The 18,676-nt window shown below is 40.8% G+C and overlaps 1 protein-coding gene across 3 annotated transcripts in view; it reads left to right on the top strand.

Annotated features, from left to right (window-relative positions):
• The window catches only part of LOC113944433 (unconventional myosin-X-like), a 90,551-nt gene that overhangs the window by 66,293 nt on the left and 5,582 nt on the right, over window positions 1-18,676 (top strand). For all 3 annotated transcript variants that reach the window (XM_027637520.1, XM_027637521.1, XM_027637522.1), the window contains 14 exons: window positions 22-813; window positions 2,810-2,933; window positions 3,423-3,666; window positions 4,480-4,575; window positions 6,208-6,301; window positions 6,906-6,961; window positions 8,589-8,731; window positions 10,407-10,601; window positions 12,395-12,552; window positions 13,681-13,804; window positions 15,547-15,844; window positions 17,073-17,280; window positions 18,052-18,188; window positions 18,352-18,472. In XM_027637520.1, the coding sequence (XP_027493321.1) occupies window positions 22-813; window positions 2,810-2,933; window positions 3,423-3,666; window positions 4,480-4,575; window positions 6,208-6,301; window positions 6,906-6,961; window positions 8,589-8,731; window positions 10,407-10,601; window positions 12,395-12,552; window positions 13,681-13,804; window positions 15,547-15,844; window positions 17,073-17,280; window positions 18,052-18,188; window positions 18,352-18,472 (2,790 nt within the window). The remainder of the gene's footprint in view (window positions 1-21; window positions 814-2,809; window positions 2,934-3,422; window positions 3,667-4,479; window positions 4,576-6,207; window positions 6,302-6,905; window positions 6,962-8,588; window positions 8,732-10,406; window positions 10,602-12,394; window positions 12,553-13,680; window positions 13,805-15,546; window positions 15,845-17,072; window positions 17,281-18,051; window positions 18,189-18,351; window positions 18,473-18,676) is intronic.

The raw sequence follows: 18,676 nt of genomic DNA, 5'->3' as shown, positions 1-18,676 counted from the left end.
CACTGTTATAAATTCTTTAAGGTGGAAACAGTAAAGACTGAAGAGGTGGACATTCCCCTGCAAGAAGAAGAGAGACGTCAAATGGAGGAGATCTTAAGATTGGAGAAGGAGATTGAGAAGTTGCAGCAACAGAAAGAAGATCACATGTCTGTCATCTGTGAAGATGCTAGGAATGAAATAAATCGGCAGCGAGAAGAAGAGATCCAGAGGCTGGAAAAAGAGGCATCAAGGGTTGCCCAGGAGTTCTTGGAGCTGCTGGATTTTGGCAATCTGGATGAAAGTGTGCAGAACTTAGAGCGTTCACTTTCTAGTGAGGGGACACTCAACATTGACTGCAGCTTGGTGGCACCACTGGCTGAAGAAGAAGTGGATGAGGGTTTTCATGCCGATGACGAGGGACGGCCGCCTTCTAGTTTGGTGATCTTAAATCAGCATGGTACAAGAAACAGCGATAGCTACTCAAAGGAAGTTGCTGACACAAGCCTTTCACTTCTCCAGAGGGAAGTGGGAGAGGTTGTCCCTGCTCCCAGACAACCTGTGGAAAGAATCACTAGCCCCAAGGAGCAGAGAGTCATATCTGACCCAGCAGAAAGCATTTACAGCGCTGTCTCAGATACACAGAGGAGTAACAGTGGAGAGGCAGGAGAGCCAATTTACGCTTCTCCCCCAGATGTGGAGTCTGACTACGACCATGAGGAGTTTGATGGCTATGGAGATGCAGTTAATGCCTCAGCTGAGCCCCTGAACGGTGAGGAGGGTCTGAGGCACTCCCATGGTACCAGCCTAGACTCCAACCGTGGCAGCCTGGACTCGGTGAGAATCCCTTCCTTCACCTTTCTGGACATTAGTGTGAATTTGTTGATATTTATAACATCCTTGCCAGAGCATGCTTGCTCTGGGTATTGTTACTAGTATAGAACTCTCTCTTACATCAGTAATCAGCTGGAAAAAAAGAGAAGAGTCATAGACTGAAGGCCAGAGGGCTTGTGGCTGTCTGGTGTCTACTGGTACACAAGCTAGCACACGTGTACCTGTTTTAGATTGTTTCCATCATCATCACCTTATGTTAATACAATACTCTTTAGGAAGAATGAAAGCAGGCAGTTGCTATCTTGTAGGTCTGTATTCTACCTTAGAGAGACTTCACAGAAGGGGCCTAAGCTTCCGGTAGGCAGTGACAAGGCTGTGGTTTGATTTGTCTCCATCACAAAAACTCAGCTGCTGTGTACAAGTTAAGCTATTCTAAGGCTAGATTAAGTTACTGTACTGATCCAGGCTGGGTCCCAGTGCACACAACCAAGACCACTGAACCTTTTCATTCCTACTGCAGGGACAGTGACAGGGTAGTAAAGCTGTGCTATTAGCCTTGCACTTGAAGCATCTCATCTTAGACACCACAGTGGCTCTGGACTTCCTGAGTGCCCTCAGGCTAGCTGCTCAATAATGCAATGATAAATCCCCTTGCAGAACAGGGTGTCAGATAAGCCCACATAAGATTGTGAGGAGTTCAGGTGTGAAGCAATGACAACCACAAAAATAATTCCAATAAATGATGTCCCCAAGAAGAGATACTTGAACTACAAAATATCTTTTTGAAAATGATTGATTTTTGAGGGTTTTTTAGAATTCAATTTACTTCCTTTGATATGCTTTGCAATGACAGATTGTGACCTTTCTTAAAAAGTTGCATGATTTTTCCTGTTTGCATCTCCCTAATGTCAGCTGCCAGCCATCAGAATTTTTTATGATGTGATCTGCTTGAGTAAAGGTGCCTTCTCTGTGGGCAGGTACTCACAGATCACTGTCAGGTAATCTTCAAGCCATAAATCATTCTGTCATAGCCTAGGCCAGTTTCTACCATTCTTCTTAAAATGTAAATTGAAGTGAAGGGGTTTATTGGGCTCATCAGTGAGTAAGACTCATGAAAAATCCAGTTGATACTTTGTCATAGCGTGAGCCACAAGAAGAGATAACTCCCATCAGTAGCTGCTGGTCGAGAATACCTGATTTTTGAAACTTAATGGCAAGGGAGAGAGGGAAGGAATGAGTGGAATAGGGATGAGGAAAAAGAGGAGCACAAAGGAGTCACAGAGAGAGGAAGAAGGGAAAATGAAAATAAGCAACAGGCATTTGAGGAAGAGGTCTAAGGAGCTACCTTCATTAGTATTAAATTACTAAAGCCAATCAAAGGTTGGCTTTAAGGTATTTAAGGTAAAGGAAATGATAGGGTAATTTAGGATTTCATGTGTGAAGTACTTTCTTATGGCTGAGGGCCATTATCTAGTTGAAGAACAGAGATGAGTAAATTCAATACTATTATTTCATTAAGTCAGATCTATGTTTTTAGGGTTCAGTTATCCTGGACTGTACTTTTTTTCCTAATCAACTCGAAGGAAGTAATTTCCTTGCTGGGATTAAATCAAGTATTCCAACTTGTCTGGCATTTTGGCCTTTCTGCCAAAAAAATCAGAAAACTTCTCCAAAATGAAAAATTCTCTTATGCCCATTAAATTAGATTTTGCAAGGTGGGCTTTGCCTTGAAACAGGAAGCTTTGTTACTGCAGGTAACTGGAGTTTTCTAGCCATGTCCACTGCTCTCTTTTCAAGTATGAAAATTCCATGCTCTTGCTTTAGGCATTAATGGGTAAGCTGTCAAGCCTCTAGTTTTACCGTACTGCTTTTTTGCAAAGGGACTATGTGTAGTTTTGCACCTTCTGTATATGTGACTTCTCTAACCTTGTTAAATTTCCTCCAGTCCTCCTGTGACCAGGAGAACCCAAGTAGCCTGTATTTCTTCTTTTCCTTTTAGTTTCTGGAGAGCGAAGAAGAAGTAGATGTTTACATTGATACAGATGAAGAGTTTTGTAATGGACGAGTCACTATCTTCAATGGCTCAGGACCACCCTATTTTCACAGTTATCTCTATATGAAAGGTAAGTCTATTTATTTTGCCAAAACCATGGTTGGATGGAATCCAGGAAACCTGCTTTCCCCTTCCATTTCTCCAGAATCATCATCCTTATTTGCTCTTAGTTCTCAGTTAATTCTTTTTTTCTTCTTCTTTTATTTAAAACAACAAATAAAATGAAGAGCTAGGAGGTGAGTGTCAGGGATATCTTTGCTACTGAGACCTAATTGTGCCCATGTGGTATGGGCTTAAATGACTCATTCTGAGCTACAAAACTGAAGACAGTACAAAAACATTTGAGTAGTGTGTGTATTGCTATATTTTGTGTTTGTTTCACAAGTTTATTCTGGTTTTTTTCTCTGTCTGAAATTAAGCATAACCTTGTTTCTCTCTTCAGCTGCCTTGCTTCATGTAGGAACTGAAGTGGCAACTAGTTGTACCCAAGAAGCAGGATCAGAATGGAGACATGACCCTTGTTGCATGTCTGACGAAATTTTGCTCCCTTGCTTTGCAGGAGGTCTCATGAACCCATGGAGGCGGCGCTGGTGCGTTCTGAAGAACGAGGCCTTCATGTGGTTCCGCACCAAGCAAGAAGCACTGAAGTCAGGCTGGCTCTACAAAAAAGGTGGAGGCATGTCAACGCTTTCACGCCGCAACTGGAAACGCCGTTGGTTTGTGCTTCGAGAATCCAAACTGATGTACTTTGAGAATGATAGTGAGGAAAAGCTGAAGGGGACAATTGATATCAGAAGGGCAAAGTGAGTGACAAAATAATCTCATTGATCCCTCATACTCACTCTCTAAATCAATAATGAAGTGTCCAGTGCTGCCAGTTTATCGGCTGGTGTACCTCTTATAGGGCTGGGAGAATCAGAAACAAAGGAAGGAAAAGACAATTACAGCTTCTGCTTTTACTCTGGAGGGAGTCTGCAATTATTTGGTAGTTCTTTTCCCAGTCTTGCATTTCATAATCCAACAGGAGCTTTTTCCAAGCCATGGATGGAGCCAGACCAGGAGGGGCTAATTAGGTACATACCCCATGCATTCTCTCCTACCCAGACTCCATCTGTTTTCTGGCTTCTCCAGGCATTTCACAGAGGTAGTATGAAGCTCACAGCATGATTTGAATTTGGCAGCATGTGCCGTGCCTTTTGCTGAGTCCTGAATGCTCTTTCTGCTGCCATAGTTAATTCCTCAGTTTATGCTGTAAGAAAGGAGAAACTAGTCACCTATTAGCATTATGTGGACTGTAAAGTGCCAAAAAGCGTGGCACACCCGACTTTGTAAACAGACCTCTGTATCAACCTCCCTGTTATCTCTTCTTCCATCTAGTCTGCTGGTGTCTTGAAGAAAATCCATGTAACACCTTAAGCTTTGTTTTTTAAGTGTACAGATTTTTTTAAACATCTTAATGTGTACTGGAGGAATTTTCTGTCAGAGTTACAAGCTGTCTGTACTAGTTATTTCCCTTCTATATGGTGAAGGGTATCATGTGAAAGAATCAAGAAGAGGGAATTTAGGCCTCTGAAAGGTTTTCAGTTTTGGCTCTTGTGCTTCCTTGTGTTTTCCAGAGAGATTGTGGACATTCATGAAAAGGAGAATGCTTTGGACATTGTGACAGAAGACAGAGTTTATCACATTGTTGCGGAGTCACCAGAAGATGCCAGGTATAAGAGGGAATTTTGTTAGATGTATTCATTCAGTGCAGGTCTGACCCAAGTACTCATGGGAGAGCCTGAGAAACAATCACTTCCCTTTTGCTGGGGAAAAGAAGGGATTTATTCCAGAGTGTTTTTTCATGCTTCCTGGGAGGTACCACACTTACTTTGGGGAATTCCCATTGCAGCTACCAAGATGGTGGTTCAGCCTATTAGTCATAGGACTGCCACCTTCTCATGTGTCTGTGAGCATGCTGAATTCAAGGGTTACTTCAGGAGACACACAAACCTTAATATAAACTGGAACATCTAATAGCTGATTTATTTATTAAATGGAATCTTGAATCAAACAAAAAGTCTATTCATGTTGTCTGTAAATGATTGCGAGAGCAGCTGGGTTTTATCCAGGAGACAGAGAAAAGGCCACAGCTTATCAGAGTCTGTAGTGTCATCTGATAAAATCTTCCCAGTGCAAAGCAAACAAATGACTCATGTCCTTCCTTCTTGGCATCTTGGCCAGACAGTGGGAATCAGTTGTTTAGGGGAGGTTGGACAACCTGTTCTGGCTGCGCAAAGCCAAGTCAAGAGTTTACTGTCCCTAGCTGCTCATGTCTTTCCACTTTTACCACTTTTAACCAAGGCTTCTGCTCTCTCAACCAAGACAGTGTAACTGTTTCTCTGATCTGCTGATTCTGTGAAGTTATTTAGGGTCTGTTATTATTTCATTTGGTGTAGGGAGAGGAAGGGAGAAGGTGTGTAGACACAATTATAACAGAAAATGGACTAAAGATCAGCACATGAACAAGAAACACGCAAATTCAGGGGGCAGTAGCTGAAGGTAACTTCTTAACCGAGAACTTCGACAACTGCAATGCCCTAAGGTAACACTGCAGAATTGTTAGGACATGTGTAAACAAAACGTGGCCTCTGTCTCTGTTCTCAGTCTCTGTTCTGAGGGAGAAGAAAGCACGAACACTTGCACTAGCAAAGGGCAGATTAACAGATGCTCTAGAGTATCCAGTTTGAGAATCCTCCATGAAGGGTAGATGTTTGCTGATCTCGATGGAAGCTGCAGATAAGAATCTGCTTGTTCTGCAACAGTGATTAGCCTCCAGGTATGTCTGAAGTGAGAAGCCCTTTCACAGACAAAAAATTAACTCCAAATTCAGTTATAAACAAACGCATGATTAATTGCCAGCCATATGACTTTCAAGTTTATTAGCAGATCAGAGAGAGACTAGTTAAAAAGGCTCCCAGATGTCTCTAGGACTCTAGTCCAGGAAGATTCCCAACTAACTGTGTTTTTACAGCTGCTGTATGCTCTTCTCAGTCTACTGACTTGGGCTCTCTCTAAGGCCACTGCTTATTTACAGTTCCTTGAATAACAAGTAGAAAACTGGATTTTCCTGGAGCAGCTGTCAGTGGGTTGAAGAACGTGCACAGAATTTTCATGGATAAATAAGGAGGAAGGATGACATTAGAATCTAGCATAATCAGCCCAAGAGATACTTTGTGGCAATAGTACTCAGGAAATTGTGAATGAAGAAATTTTCCCAGTGGCAGCTTTCCAGGTTCCTTGATCATATTTTGGAGCTAGTTTCACTGCCCAGATTTTAACTCTGAGTCTGTTCTGATTGCCAGCGGTTGGTTTAATGTCCTGAGCCGAGTACACAGCGCTACAGCACAGCAGCTGAGGGAAATGCAGGATGAACAGGCCAATCCAAAGAATGCTGTGGTGAGTTACTGTGCAACCAGCCTGTGGGAATGCTTGGAGCCCTCTCTGTTTAACTGTTTGTGTTTTTCCAGCACATGCATTGTTGTAGAACATGAACAGTGTAAGAAAGTTGGACAGTTATTATAAAGAAACAGCAAAACTGATAGCAAAGAGAGTAAGCAGTGGGGAACATGGTAGTTGTGTTGGGTGGCTCAGCTTAATCACCTGTAACTCTCTTCAGTTTGAGGAGAAGAAGGAGACTGCCTCATGCAGATAAAATGTCTTTGGATGGAACTAGTCTGGGTCACAGTTGTTCCAGACAGAAGACAGCAGTTGGGAAGAACAGTGTATTTATGTATTTTGTCAGTACAGAGATACTAGCAAAGGTTATTTCAGGCCTTCATAATACTTTCTGGAAATTTGTAGCTGTTTTTCCTCCAGTCCTGTGGAGCCCTTGCACTTCTTATGCTGTTTGGGGAGCAAAGATGACTCACTCATGCCTTTCTCATATGTTCATTTCTACTCAAGCTACTGGAATTTAGAAGAATGTTTTCAGTTCAAATTCTATTCACAAAGGAGAATGTCTGTAATCTAAAATGCAATCTGTGTCTTTTTCACGGTATAGGGAACCCTAGATGTTGGGCTTATTGACTCTGTCTGTGCCTCAGACAATCCTGACAGGTAGGTACAGCAATCTGACCAGCTCATAAATCAGAAACTCTCTAACATATTTTTGTGGGTAGCTTCAGGTTTCTTTTGTGGTTTGTATTTGTTTAAACTCATACACCTTTTTCTCCAAACACATGAAAAACTGAGATCTTCAGCTTGTTTCAGCTTCATAGGCATGAAGTTCCAATGTGATTTGTCTTCGAGTAGAAGTTTCTCCTTTAACTCACAGAAGTGAAAACAGGCAGTAAATTATAGTCTTACCTATTAATACCACTGAACAAATATGTCCAGCAAAAGCAGCACTTCCAGTTTTTCAACAGAGTAATTTTAAGTTAATCTTGTAAATTTAGGGGAAAGAAACAGCATTATGAAAGAATAATGGATGAATTTAGAAATCTGTATTATTCTTGAAGTCTTTGCAATGCAAAGACCTTCAGTTCAGTTAGTTTCAGTGAAGAGATTATGGGACATTTCATATCACTTTGTGTTAACATTTAATTATTTCCCACATAACAGGTTCAGCCAGAACAAAGATACTTACTTACTACAGCGCTGAAGTAAAATGTTAGCTATTAAATTGCTTACCTGTGTCGTCTCTTTTTTTTAACTCACACAGGTTGCTAGGACTTTGGGGTTATTAGTTTGGAAACTGCATATCTCAGTACTGATCTAAGATTTCATTGATAAAAACATTTTAGGCAGTTCTCAACCTGTACTCCTCATAATTTATCTGTATACCAGTGAAAACAAGGAACAAATAATAAGCTGAAGAGTCAAAATTTGTTCGTGTATGTGCTGAGGTACACTCTTCTGGAGTATCAGTGTTTGAACCAACATTAAATTCTGAGGAGAAGGCTTATTCTCAACCAGTATTTTTATGCAGCTTATTTTTATCTTCCCTTGGTTTATGCAATTTTCTAACAGTTTCTTGATTTGTGCCTTTTACCTTTTACTTCATCCTTGCATTCCAATTTTCAATTTCTGTTTTCTCATAGAAATCTGGTTTTACTTTCAAAGTTTTCTGAGTCTATCCTCTTTGAACTAGTCATACTTTTACTTTTCCTGTAAGGTATTGATTCTCTACAGAATTGTGAATATTCTTTTGGTAGGACACAGTTGCATGAGAAGGACAAAGTCATCTAGAAGCAACATAACAATTTTTCCTCTGTTTTGTCAGAATCAGCTCATCCTTTCTAAAACCAACTTCAAGCCCATTTTAGCTGACCCTGCTGAGACCTATGTTTGCTGTTGCATCAGTGGTTTTAATAAGTACAAGGAGAATGGCTGTACTAGCTCAGCCCAGTGGTACTAGCACTAGCTCAGTCCAGTCAGAGGGTGGATCAAAGTCCTTTGCTTATGAACTCAAGACATTTTACAGCTGGCTATTATCTAATTAATATTTTCTAGACTTTGGAAATAGCTTTTGAAAGATATTTAATTTCATTTAGCTGGTCTCTCCATTCATTAGTGCATAACTGCACAGAAGGTGATTTTAAGTATTTCTGCACTTCTCTGTAATTTGTATCCTGAGAGTCTTTCTGGATTGTTTGTGGGAGCAAAAAACCATGACTTTGAATATGCTGTGAATTGAGATATTTGCAAGGTTATGGCTAACTTTAATGCTTTTGTTTTCTGGCAGACCGAATTCTTTTGTGATCATCACAGCAAATCGAGTGATTCACTGCAACAGCGACACACCTGAGGAGATGCATCACTGGATCTCCTTGCTGCAGAAACCAAAAGGGGAATCTAAGGTTGATGGCCAGGAATTCCTTGTGAGAGGTGAAAGGAAATGCATGCAATTACATGTGAAACTCCTCTTCTGCTTATAATCTGAAAGGGTGATTCTGCTAACTCGATCTTGGGTTTAGCTGCTCCCCAAAACCAGTCATTCTTTGCCCATCCCCACCTTCCTGCCAGCTGCTTGCCACATCCTGTGTGTGCTACCCCTGGCTCTTACATGATTCCCTGTCAGATGGAAAAAAATAACTACTATGTTAGGTTTCTGATGTTAGTCCCATAGCTTATTTAAACATGTCCAGTGAATGCCATCAGGAATAGGAAGGAGCATGGCTGCTGTTTAGGAGCAGCTGGCTTAGATGGACTATAACATGACACTGTGGCTTTGTTGTCAGAAAGCTGTGTTCCTTCTGACACCTGTCATGTAGAGAGGGAGGGAGAGAGATCTTTGTGGGATTGCTACTGTCCTCAGCTAAACTAACTAACCTGATTATGGTAGACATAGTGAGGTGAGAAAAATTCTGAGATTTAAATTATGTCTTTAGAAAGAGCTTAATTGAAGATGGTGAAGCATGAGTAGTGATCACATATATTACAAAATATTCCCTCATTTATCTCAAGCATTTGTAAATTTCCTTAATACTTTAAGATCATCACGTAGTCTGAAATGTATGAAGACACTCCTGATCCAATCTGTGGAAAGCAGGTGCATGAACAAATTGCTTTACATCTTCTGGAAAGAGTCTTTGAAGGAATAAAGGTCTAAGAGTGGTCATGGCAAGGAAGGAGGACAGCAGGAAAAGGTTCACCAAAACATGGCATAAGCCTTCCATCCTAGGCTTAAAAATTTCAAGGAGATTGAATGATATAAAGCAGATTATCAGACAGCAGTTTGAGTACCTTAAATTCAAAATACTTAATTGCAGGGCAACAGTTCCTTTTATCTCATATTGTTCATTAGTTAAAGGAAAAAAGGAATGATCCTTTGTAAAGTTGATGTATGCTCTGCGCTTCACAGTAAAATGTCTGTACAACAATAGTGTAGCCACAAAAGCATATATTCAGAAATGTCTCACTCTGTATTTTCTTTATATGGAACCTCTGAACTCAGTCCCACATTCTTTGAACTTTTTGCCTCTTGGGGAGACAATGGGTTTTATATCTCTAAGTAGAAAATTGTCTTTTTGACAGCTTTAGCAATACAGACTGTGATTTTTTCCTGTTACAGTATTGACTTTTTTTTACTTTTTTTTTTTTCCCCCATTTATTTTGCGATGACTCTAAAATGAAAGTGAAATTATTTTTCCTGACTGTGGGAGCAAGAGATGCATGTAGATGCAAGAGATGCATGTAACGATCTTTCTACTAGAAGGCATATATCACCAAACCTCTTCCATCAAGGTTTGGATAGGCATTTGGCATCTCTTTGGAAGAATAAATTGTAAATTATTTATTCAGGTGTTTGTGGCTTGTGATGGAAACATCCTGAATAGAGGATGCCCTCATGATCACATTGGTGATGGGAGATCATTAATTAAAAAAATACATTGGACCAAGAATGGAACTGCTTGGTGGAAAGTTTTGGGCTAATTTCTTACAGTAACTGTGCAGGATACCAGTAAAGCAGAGCTGGTGGGTCCCAGCATGAGCTTTTTGCAGAGAGGTTGAGGACTGCTGTGGTAGTGAAACCACTGAAATGTTTATGTCTCTGTGCTAGGTTGGCTTCATAAGGAGGTTCAGAGCAGCAATAAGATGTCCTCTCTGAAGATGAAGAAGCGCTGGTTTGTTCTGACAAACACTGCCCTCGATTACTACAAGTCATCTGAGCGCACAGCTGCCAAGCTTGGCACGCTTGTGCTCAACAGCCTCTGCTCTGTAGTGCAGCCTGATGAGAGGGTCTTCAAAGACACAGGTGAGAGGAAGAAAGCGGCAATGAGCAGACTCCATGTGTGGAGTTCTGAAGAGGGGATGGTGCAGGACTGTAATGGTATGTCTTGTTGAGAAGGCAGTCTTAATGTCAGCTGAGGCTTTGTGTCTGACTGCAGACATCTCTGCCCATAGAAATTGTGAGAGGTTTGCAAAGGACCAGAGAGCAGTGTGCAAGTGACTGTAAGACCTGATGGAGATACACAGAGCTGATGTTTTTCACTGAGTAGTGTCACTGTGGATCTAAGTGTTTCCCAGACAGGGTAACAGGTGTGAGTTCTTACAGTTGACACTGTAATTATTGGTACATCTCCATAAATATCTGTCACTTTGTAGCATGACCTCTATTTGTCTCTGGGGTCAGTGCTACCCTCTTAAATAGTAGCAATGCCATACACTGTAAGTCTATTTTATAGCATCACTCAACTTGTTAGAAACAAAAGATAACAAAGGCCTATGTTTGCTTTCTGTGCAACATGGCACAGTTCTGGGAAGGCAGGATCTGGCATGATCCTCCATTCCTTGCTTTATGAGTTTGGGAGGGAACTCAGATTATGGGGTAAAGGGTGAATCTCCCTGACAAAGAATGTGAACCTTAGGACAAGACTTGAAATACTGGACATCTGAGTAGTGGAGTTGCTTGGGATACTTTTTAGAAGGGTTGGAAGCATATTTAGTAAAGTGAGATGAGAGAAAATTTATTCCTCTCATTCACAGGATATTGTCTACATTTTTAATCTCAACAGATGTCTAGGGCTGCCTTTAGCAGAGAGAATTACCATCACCTTGACATGTTCTCTCAGGTTGTCAAACACATATTTTTAAAAGTTATGAGACTTGATTTGACAATGTGACTGGGTGCTGTGTGTAGAGTGGTCATTTTCTGAGTGATTAACAGCAAAGTGTAGCCCAAACGCTGTCTGTGAAAGTGAGCTGCCTGGTTGGCAGGCAAGTAGTTGTGTTACACTGCAAGATACGTGTATCTTGGAAGGCTGTCGTTGTACCAAAATCTGGATTGGGACTTTCCTACTGATAAATATGTTTTGGGAATGGGGATGTTAATGTCTGCCTAGTCAGTTTTAACCAGACATACCATATGTTGCTATCAAAGCAGCAAGGGTTTTCCTTAGCCATGAGCTACAGACAAGAAGAGAACCATAGCATCATTAAAAGTGCAAATGATCTCTAAGTTAATCATGAAGTCCAGCCATTAACCCAACATAGTCAAGTCCACCCCTAAGCCACGTCCCTAAGTCCAATATCTGTAAAATTTTTAAATGCCTCCAGGGATAGTGGTTCAACCAGTTTCCTGGGCAGCCTGTTCCAGTGCTTGACAACCCTTTCCATGAAGAAATTTTTCCTAATATTCAATATAAACCTACCCTGGCACAGCTTGGGGCCATTTCCTGGTGTCCTATCACCTGTTACTCGGGAGAAGGGACAGACCCACACCTGGCCACTTCTTTCAGGGAGTTGTAGAGAGTGATAAGGTCCCCCCCAAGCCTTCATTTCTCCAGGCTAAACACCCCCAGTTTCCTCAGCTGCTCCTCATAGGACTTTGTGCTCCAGACTTTTCACCAGCTTTGTTGCCCTCCTTTGGCACTAAAGATGTTCTGCTCCATAACCTTCCCCATTGTCACGGTCAGACTGACAGACCTGTAGTTCTCCATATTCTCCCACTGGGCCTTTCTGGTTCGTGGATGTCACATTTTCTAATGTCTACTCAACTACATAATAAGGAAACAAGTTTCACCTTCCATCTTCTTTGTTTCTCTCCAGGTTATTGGAACATCATTGTGCACGGGCGAAAGCACTCCTACAGACTGTACACGAAGCTGCTGAATGAAGCAATGCGCTGGGCCTCTGCCATTCAGGGTGTCATTGACAGCAAAGTTCCCATAGAAACACCTACACAGCAACTCATTCGTGACATCAGGGTAGGTGCCATCATGCCAATTCCCAAGTGAGTTGGGAGCAGCCAGATCACCACTGTGTAACAAAATAATCAAATATTATGTGACTTTTATTTTGAATTAGCATGTTAGCTGATCTGTGTGAGTCTTGGTTATAACTCTGTGCAATTACAAATTGCTTGCAGGATTACACCATCAAGTATTTACGAATTCCTGCTTTATCCTTTCTTCTCCTAAGCATCCTCCAGACACAAATATAAAAAAGTCCATTCTTAGCAATCATCTGACTTTGATGTACCCTGAAGTTCTCTTCCTACCTTAAGCTTGTGTGGTTAAATATCAGAGTAAAGGGTGGAAAGAAAATATCCTTCAAGATAGCAAAATTGCACCACTGTAGGAGGAGTAATTTTGAAAAGAATCTTTCCAAAAACTTTGGTAAATTAAACATGGAATCATATTAGAAGACACACTAAAACATATTTCAGAAGAAATGTGTTTGTAATGAGCTCTAAATTAGATGCAACTAGATAGTATGTATTCAGGAAGAAAGCTGGGAGTGATTGTAGAGAATCTTGGAAAATTTCAGCTCAGAGTTCAAGGACAGATGGAACCGTAAATATTGTCAGGGAGGGAATATAGGGCAACATGTGGAGGAATGTGATACCAGTTCGTATGGTAGCAACAGGCCCAGATTTTGAACACTATGTGCAGAATTTTGGTGGTTCTTTCTGCAAACACATCAGGAGAACAGGCTCATTATTACATACTGAACATGGTGCATCTGTGATCAGAAAGTCCTTTAACCATTTACTGTTGAAAGCTTAAAGGATATATGAGAGAGGAATTATGCCACTCATGCCTGTTACGTTACCAGTATTAGGTATCATGTCTGAAGGCATGTCTGAAGGCAAGATTCTGTGCTTGGTGACATGTGGTATGATGCAGCATGGCTATTCTTGTGTTTAAGATTCAGAAATAATGTACAGAGTAATTTTTAGATGTGAGTTATGCTTTGGTCACGTAGTCCCTCTATGAACCTCCAGAAATTTAGATGAAGGTGCTTGAGCTTGAACATAAATGTATGAGGACATCCTGCAAAGGACTGTCCCTGTTTGAGGATAATTATTTTTTCTATTTTTTTTTTATTTTCAGGAAAACAGCACAAACTTGGAAGTAGTGGAACAGACATATAGGAGGAACCCGATCTTGCGATATACCCAGCACCCCTTGCATTCCCCATTGCTCCCACTACCTTATGGAGATGTTAGTGTCAGCTGTAAGTATTTTACCCAAGTGACAGAATCCACTCACATTTTGAGGGCCTGAGCACCACAAAATTGGTCTGTAAGCTCTCTCTGTGCAGGTGAAGTCTATTTAGAGCAGTGTAGCCCCCAGGGTTCAGAGGGGGAGCAGTCCCTTTCTCTCTCCCTTTCTTCTCCGGAAGGTATGCTGTGTCCACTGCTTCTTATCATGGGAACACTGAATCTTAAAGTAAATGGGGACAGATAGTTTATCATCCCTCTGGGGGACGTGCAGCGTGTCATCCTTTAGCCACAACTGGGTTGCAAGTGGCTCCAGTGGAAGTACTACAAGAAGATGACATCATGCAGCTGTCAGTTGAATAGTATTCCTATAGAAGCTGCTGTAAAACCAAACTAAATGAATCCTTTCTTGAAATGCATCAGGAACATGAAAGAGCTGACCGTGTGATAAGCAAACAGAAAACCAAAGTGATTTGCTGATGATTCCAGACTGTTTGACATACTAAAACTGAAAGCTGGTGCTGAAGAGCTATAGAAGAATCTCTAATGTGGAGTGTCTGAGTCACAAAATCTTTTAAAAAATTATTTTCAATGTGGATATGTGAAGCAGTGTGCCACACAGGTAGTGATCTAGCTCTGCTTAGGAGAGTGAACACAAATTTACATAGCTTTATGAAAATGCCAACTCCTGTGGTGTATGCAGAAACAAAACAGCTTACACAAGGTTTTGAAAGCTTAGAAAAGGAAAAAAAAGGTCTTTGCACGGCTGTATTGGTGTATCATGCACCTGCATCTTGAATACAGGATGCAGTTTTGCCTTCTACATCTTTTCAAAGATAAGTAAAAAGATACACAAAGATGATCAAAGGCATCAAGGCACTTACCTACAATTAAGTGACTAAATAAGGTGGGGTTGTTCAGCCCAGAAAGAAGATTTTAGGGACAGAAGACTGTTATGGAGAAAGTGAAAGAGTACTAGCTGCTTGCTATCTGTCATGATATAAGGATCCAATTATGTGGCAGATTAAAAGCCCAGAAAGAATAAATTTTGAAATACAGAAAAATTACAGAGCAAGCACTTACTCTGTATAAGTTACTGTACAGGGCTGTGTATTGGAATAGCACAATTCATGCATGGGCACTGGGAAAGCAGTGGCTGTACAGGAGATTCAGAAGGACCTAAAGCCCCAGAGGTGTGCAAAGGCAAGCCTGCAGCAGGATGGTATCACACATGTCTGAGCAATTCAGAGTAGACATTCAGGTGCTCAAAAAACCTAAGCAGTTTTGGTCTAAGCATTTTAAATCTAAACAATAGGTAAAAGCTGCATCTGCGCAATTTCACAGTTTGTGGAAGTTCTCTGTTGGCTCAGGGGTCAAAGCTAATACAGACACAACACAGAGTTTTGAAAGTATACAAGCCAGGCTTCGGTGGCTGCATTTAGGCACCTCAGTTGCATACACTGAATCCTGAACTAGATTTCAGTGCTTGTTTCCCTTAAAAGCATCACTCTGCCTTTCTGCACAGTATATCCAGAAATGAATTTGCAGTGGTGCAAAGTGAGATGCTGGCAAATACTAATTAAAACTGCATTCGAACATTTATAGGGGAAGTATTAATGATTTTTGAGTATAAATTTAAGTTCAGGATATGAGTTCAGGTTGCTGTACAGAGTAGTACAATTGCTTGTAGTGTTGCTGGGCCATTAGAAAATGAGGGAGATGTTCACCTCTTGTCACTTTTGTGATTGTTTCCCAGTGCAACAAGAAAAGGGTTACAGCAGCTTACAGGATGAAGCAGTGAAGATCTTCAACTCCCTTCAGGAAATCGAAACGGTGTCTGACCCCATACCCATTATCCAAGGCATCCTGCAGACCTGCCATGATTTAAAGCCTCTTCGTGATGAAGTGTACTGTCAGCTCATCAAGCAAACTAACCACATGCCACATCCCAACAGTACTGGGAACCTGCACCACTGGCAGCTGATGTGCTGTATGAGCTGCACTTTCCTGCCCAGCAGAGGGATCCTGCGCTACCTCAAATTCCACCTTCGAAGGTAAATGTCCCTTCGGTTTGCAGCCTGTTTCCTTTTACTCTGCTTATCTTCCACTGCCCCTTGTAGTTACCCATCCTGCCCTCCTCCTGTGGAAACATCTTCCTGTGGAGTTCCAGCCTCCCGCTTTTGCACACAATTCTTGCTACTAGTTCTTCTGTGTATTCAAACTCCCCCCTTGCCATCCATCTATTGTGTCAAAAGGATGTGGCATGTAAGTTACCCAAAGAGAATACCATGAGTCTGTGTTACAGTGGATTTACAGCTGATGACCTAGTGCTCACTAATGTACGTATAAACATTATCAACCTGCTGGAAAGGTGAGGACCAAACCTTCATATTCATTGAAATGTGTACTACTCTGCAGCTGGCACAAGCAAAATGTGTACTATGGAGCAGGAGATGTACTGTAAATTCAAACTATAATTTTTCAATATTTGTTTGCTTAACTAAGCACATAATGCTTACAATTTTTAATTTTAATCTGCTTCAGCCTCCCATTTCCATGAACTAAGTAATTTCCATTTCTTCCCAATTCATCTTCAGCATCTAATGCAGCTTTCCAAAGCAGTCTGTGTTGGGGCTGAGCTGCAGCCTTGTAGCCTCACTCTATTCTTAATGATGAGAACGATGAGAAAGATCAATAAAATCTATTTAATTATTTACAAGCTAGAAAAGAGTGAGATGAATTTTGTGTCAGTACACCAAATAGCTACACCCAGGGCCTGAGTCTCAGAGGTGCTGAAGAATACTCAGTGTAGCCATTTCATAGTTTTACCACTGCAGTTGCAGATATTTTTATACTTAGACATGCTGCCCTTGGAGGGAAGAGAACTGTGTACAAGCATCTACTTTCTATCTTCTTAGTTCTCAAATATACTGTAAAAGTGCTCAAACACAGCCAGCAAATGAAAAAACCATTAAGAATAAATGAAAAAAGTTTACATTTGATTTCATGGTTTTTATTCTCAGTTTTGTAAATTGAGATAGTCGATTGTACTGTCTTCAGCTGGTACTAAACTCCTTATAATTTGAACTGCTTATTTCACACATTGCTGAGCAATGTCACTGAAGTCACTTTCAAATGACTAGTAAAAGCAGGTTGCATGGTTTAGGAAATAAGTTGTATTTCTTGTGGTTACACTTGACATCAATATCTCTACCAGACAAGTTTCATGGTAATGTGTGGTTCAATGTGTAATGGAGTTTTTTTACTTCTTTTTACAATTAGGGTAAAAGACCTCTTTCCAGACTCAGAAATAGACAGGTATGCACAATTCATAAGTGACTCCTTGAAGAGAACAAAGACAAGGGAGTTTGTGCCCTCCCAGGAGGAAATACAGGCTCTTATCACGCGTGAAGAAATGACCACAACAGTGTACTGCCATGGTGGCGGCTCCTGTAAAATAACCATCAACTCCCACACCAGCGCTGGGGAGGTAATGCATTAGTAACATTAACCAGAAGAAGAGACACCTTTTTCCCATTCATCTCCCAATTTCGGGGTTTTTTTTTGGTTTTTTTTGTTGTTGTTTTTTTTTTGTTGTTGTTGTTGTTGTTTTTTTATTATAACTTTTTTGCTGTATCTGTAAGGAAATTTCAGCTTATTCTACAAGGCCAGTGCCCATGTTGTAGAATATCACCTGACAATTGTGTTGCAAAATCTAAACACTTCTGGTGTTTTATCCATTGGAAAGGTACTAATTCTGAAGACTTGCTAAACAGTTTTCTGGACAAGTAGAAATTCCAGTTCATAATGGAATCCTTCTGAAAGGGATATTCTAGCAGTAACTTAATCACTAGCAGATCAGAAGCAAGATTCCAAGTTGCAGTAGTCATGTCTGCGAAAACATTAGTGCTCAACAGAGGAAAAAGTGGAATTGTTATTAGAGGAACTGAGAATGTCATGCCATCTGAATCCATTATGTGCCTATATCTTGTGCAGAGCTCTAATTTCCCCATCTTAAAAAGAGTAGATCTTTAAAAAGGGGAAATTGAAAAGATTCAGAGAAGAAAAGCAAGGATGATCAAATATAAGTACAGGGAATCATCTTTTAGGATTAGTATTCATTATTCTGAAAAGGAGGTAACTAAGGGAGAAATGTGATAGAAGTGTATGAAATTATGAGTGTCCTGATGAAGTACTGATTTTTCAGTGTGAAAGTCTGTGTAATACCTGTTGTGTGATCTGTGTGTCTCTGATTTTGCAGGTGGTTGAAAAGCTGATCCGAGGTTTAGCAATGGAGGACAGCCGGAATATGTTTGCGCTCTTTGAACATAATCAGCAGGTTGACCGTGCTGTGGAGAGTCGGGTGATTGTGGCTGATATCTTGGCCAAGTTTGAGAGGTAAAAGAATGTTTCATAAAATATTTAATTCCTAGCTGGATGTAACACTGGATTTCAGAATCCAGGGTTACCTTCAGATTGTGAGTTGCATTGTGGACATCCCAGTACTGTGGTTTTTTCCTTACTGTTTTTTTCCCTTCTCATTCTCTTTCATATCTTACAGACTTGCTGGCTCTGAAGAAGAAGAGGAGGGACAGTGGCAACTGTATTTTAAGCTTTATTGCTTCTTGGATATTGAGAATGTTCCCAGAGATGGGGTGGAATTTGCCTTCATGTTTGAGCAGGTAAGCTCACTTTGGGAGAGTTACCTGGTTTCCAGGGTGGCAGAAGCACATGAGTATACAGAAAATTGGCTTACCTTTCATTAGAAGAGGGAATGCTGGTTGGAACAGAAGAATTAGTGTTTTGGATTTTTGCCTGGAATCTACCAAGCAGGTACACTGTGAAGTTTTCTAGGTAAGAGGAGTATTAGAATAAAAGCAAGAAAA

Source organism: Corapipo altera, unplaced genomic scaffold, assembly GCF_003945725.1.
Source record: "Corapipo altera isolate COAL_440 unplaced genomic scaffold, ASM394572v1 45, whole genome shotgun sequence".
In the NCBI taxonomy this organism is placed as follows: domain Eukaryota; kingdom Metazoa; phylum Chordata; class Aves; order Passeriformes; family Pipridae; genus Corapipo; species Corapipo altera.
The sequence above is the reverse complement of the archived record's forward strand: the minus strand, read 5'-3'. Positions and strand labels throughout refer to the sequence as shown.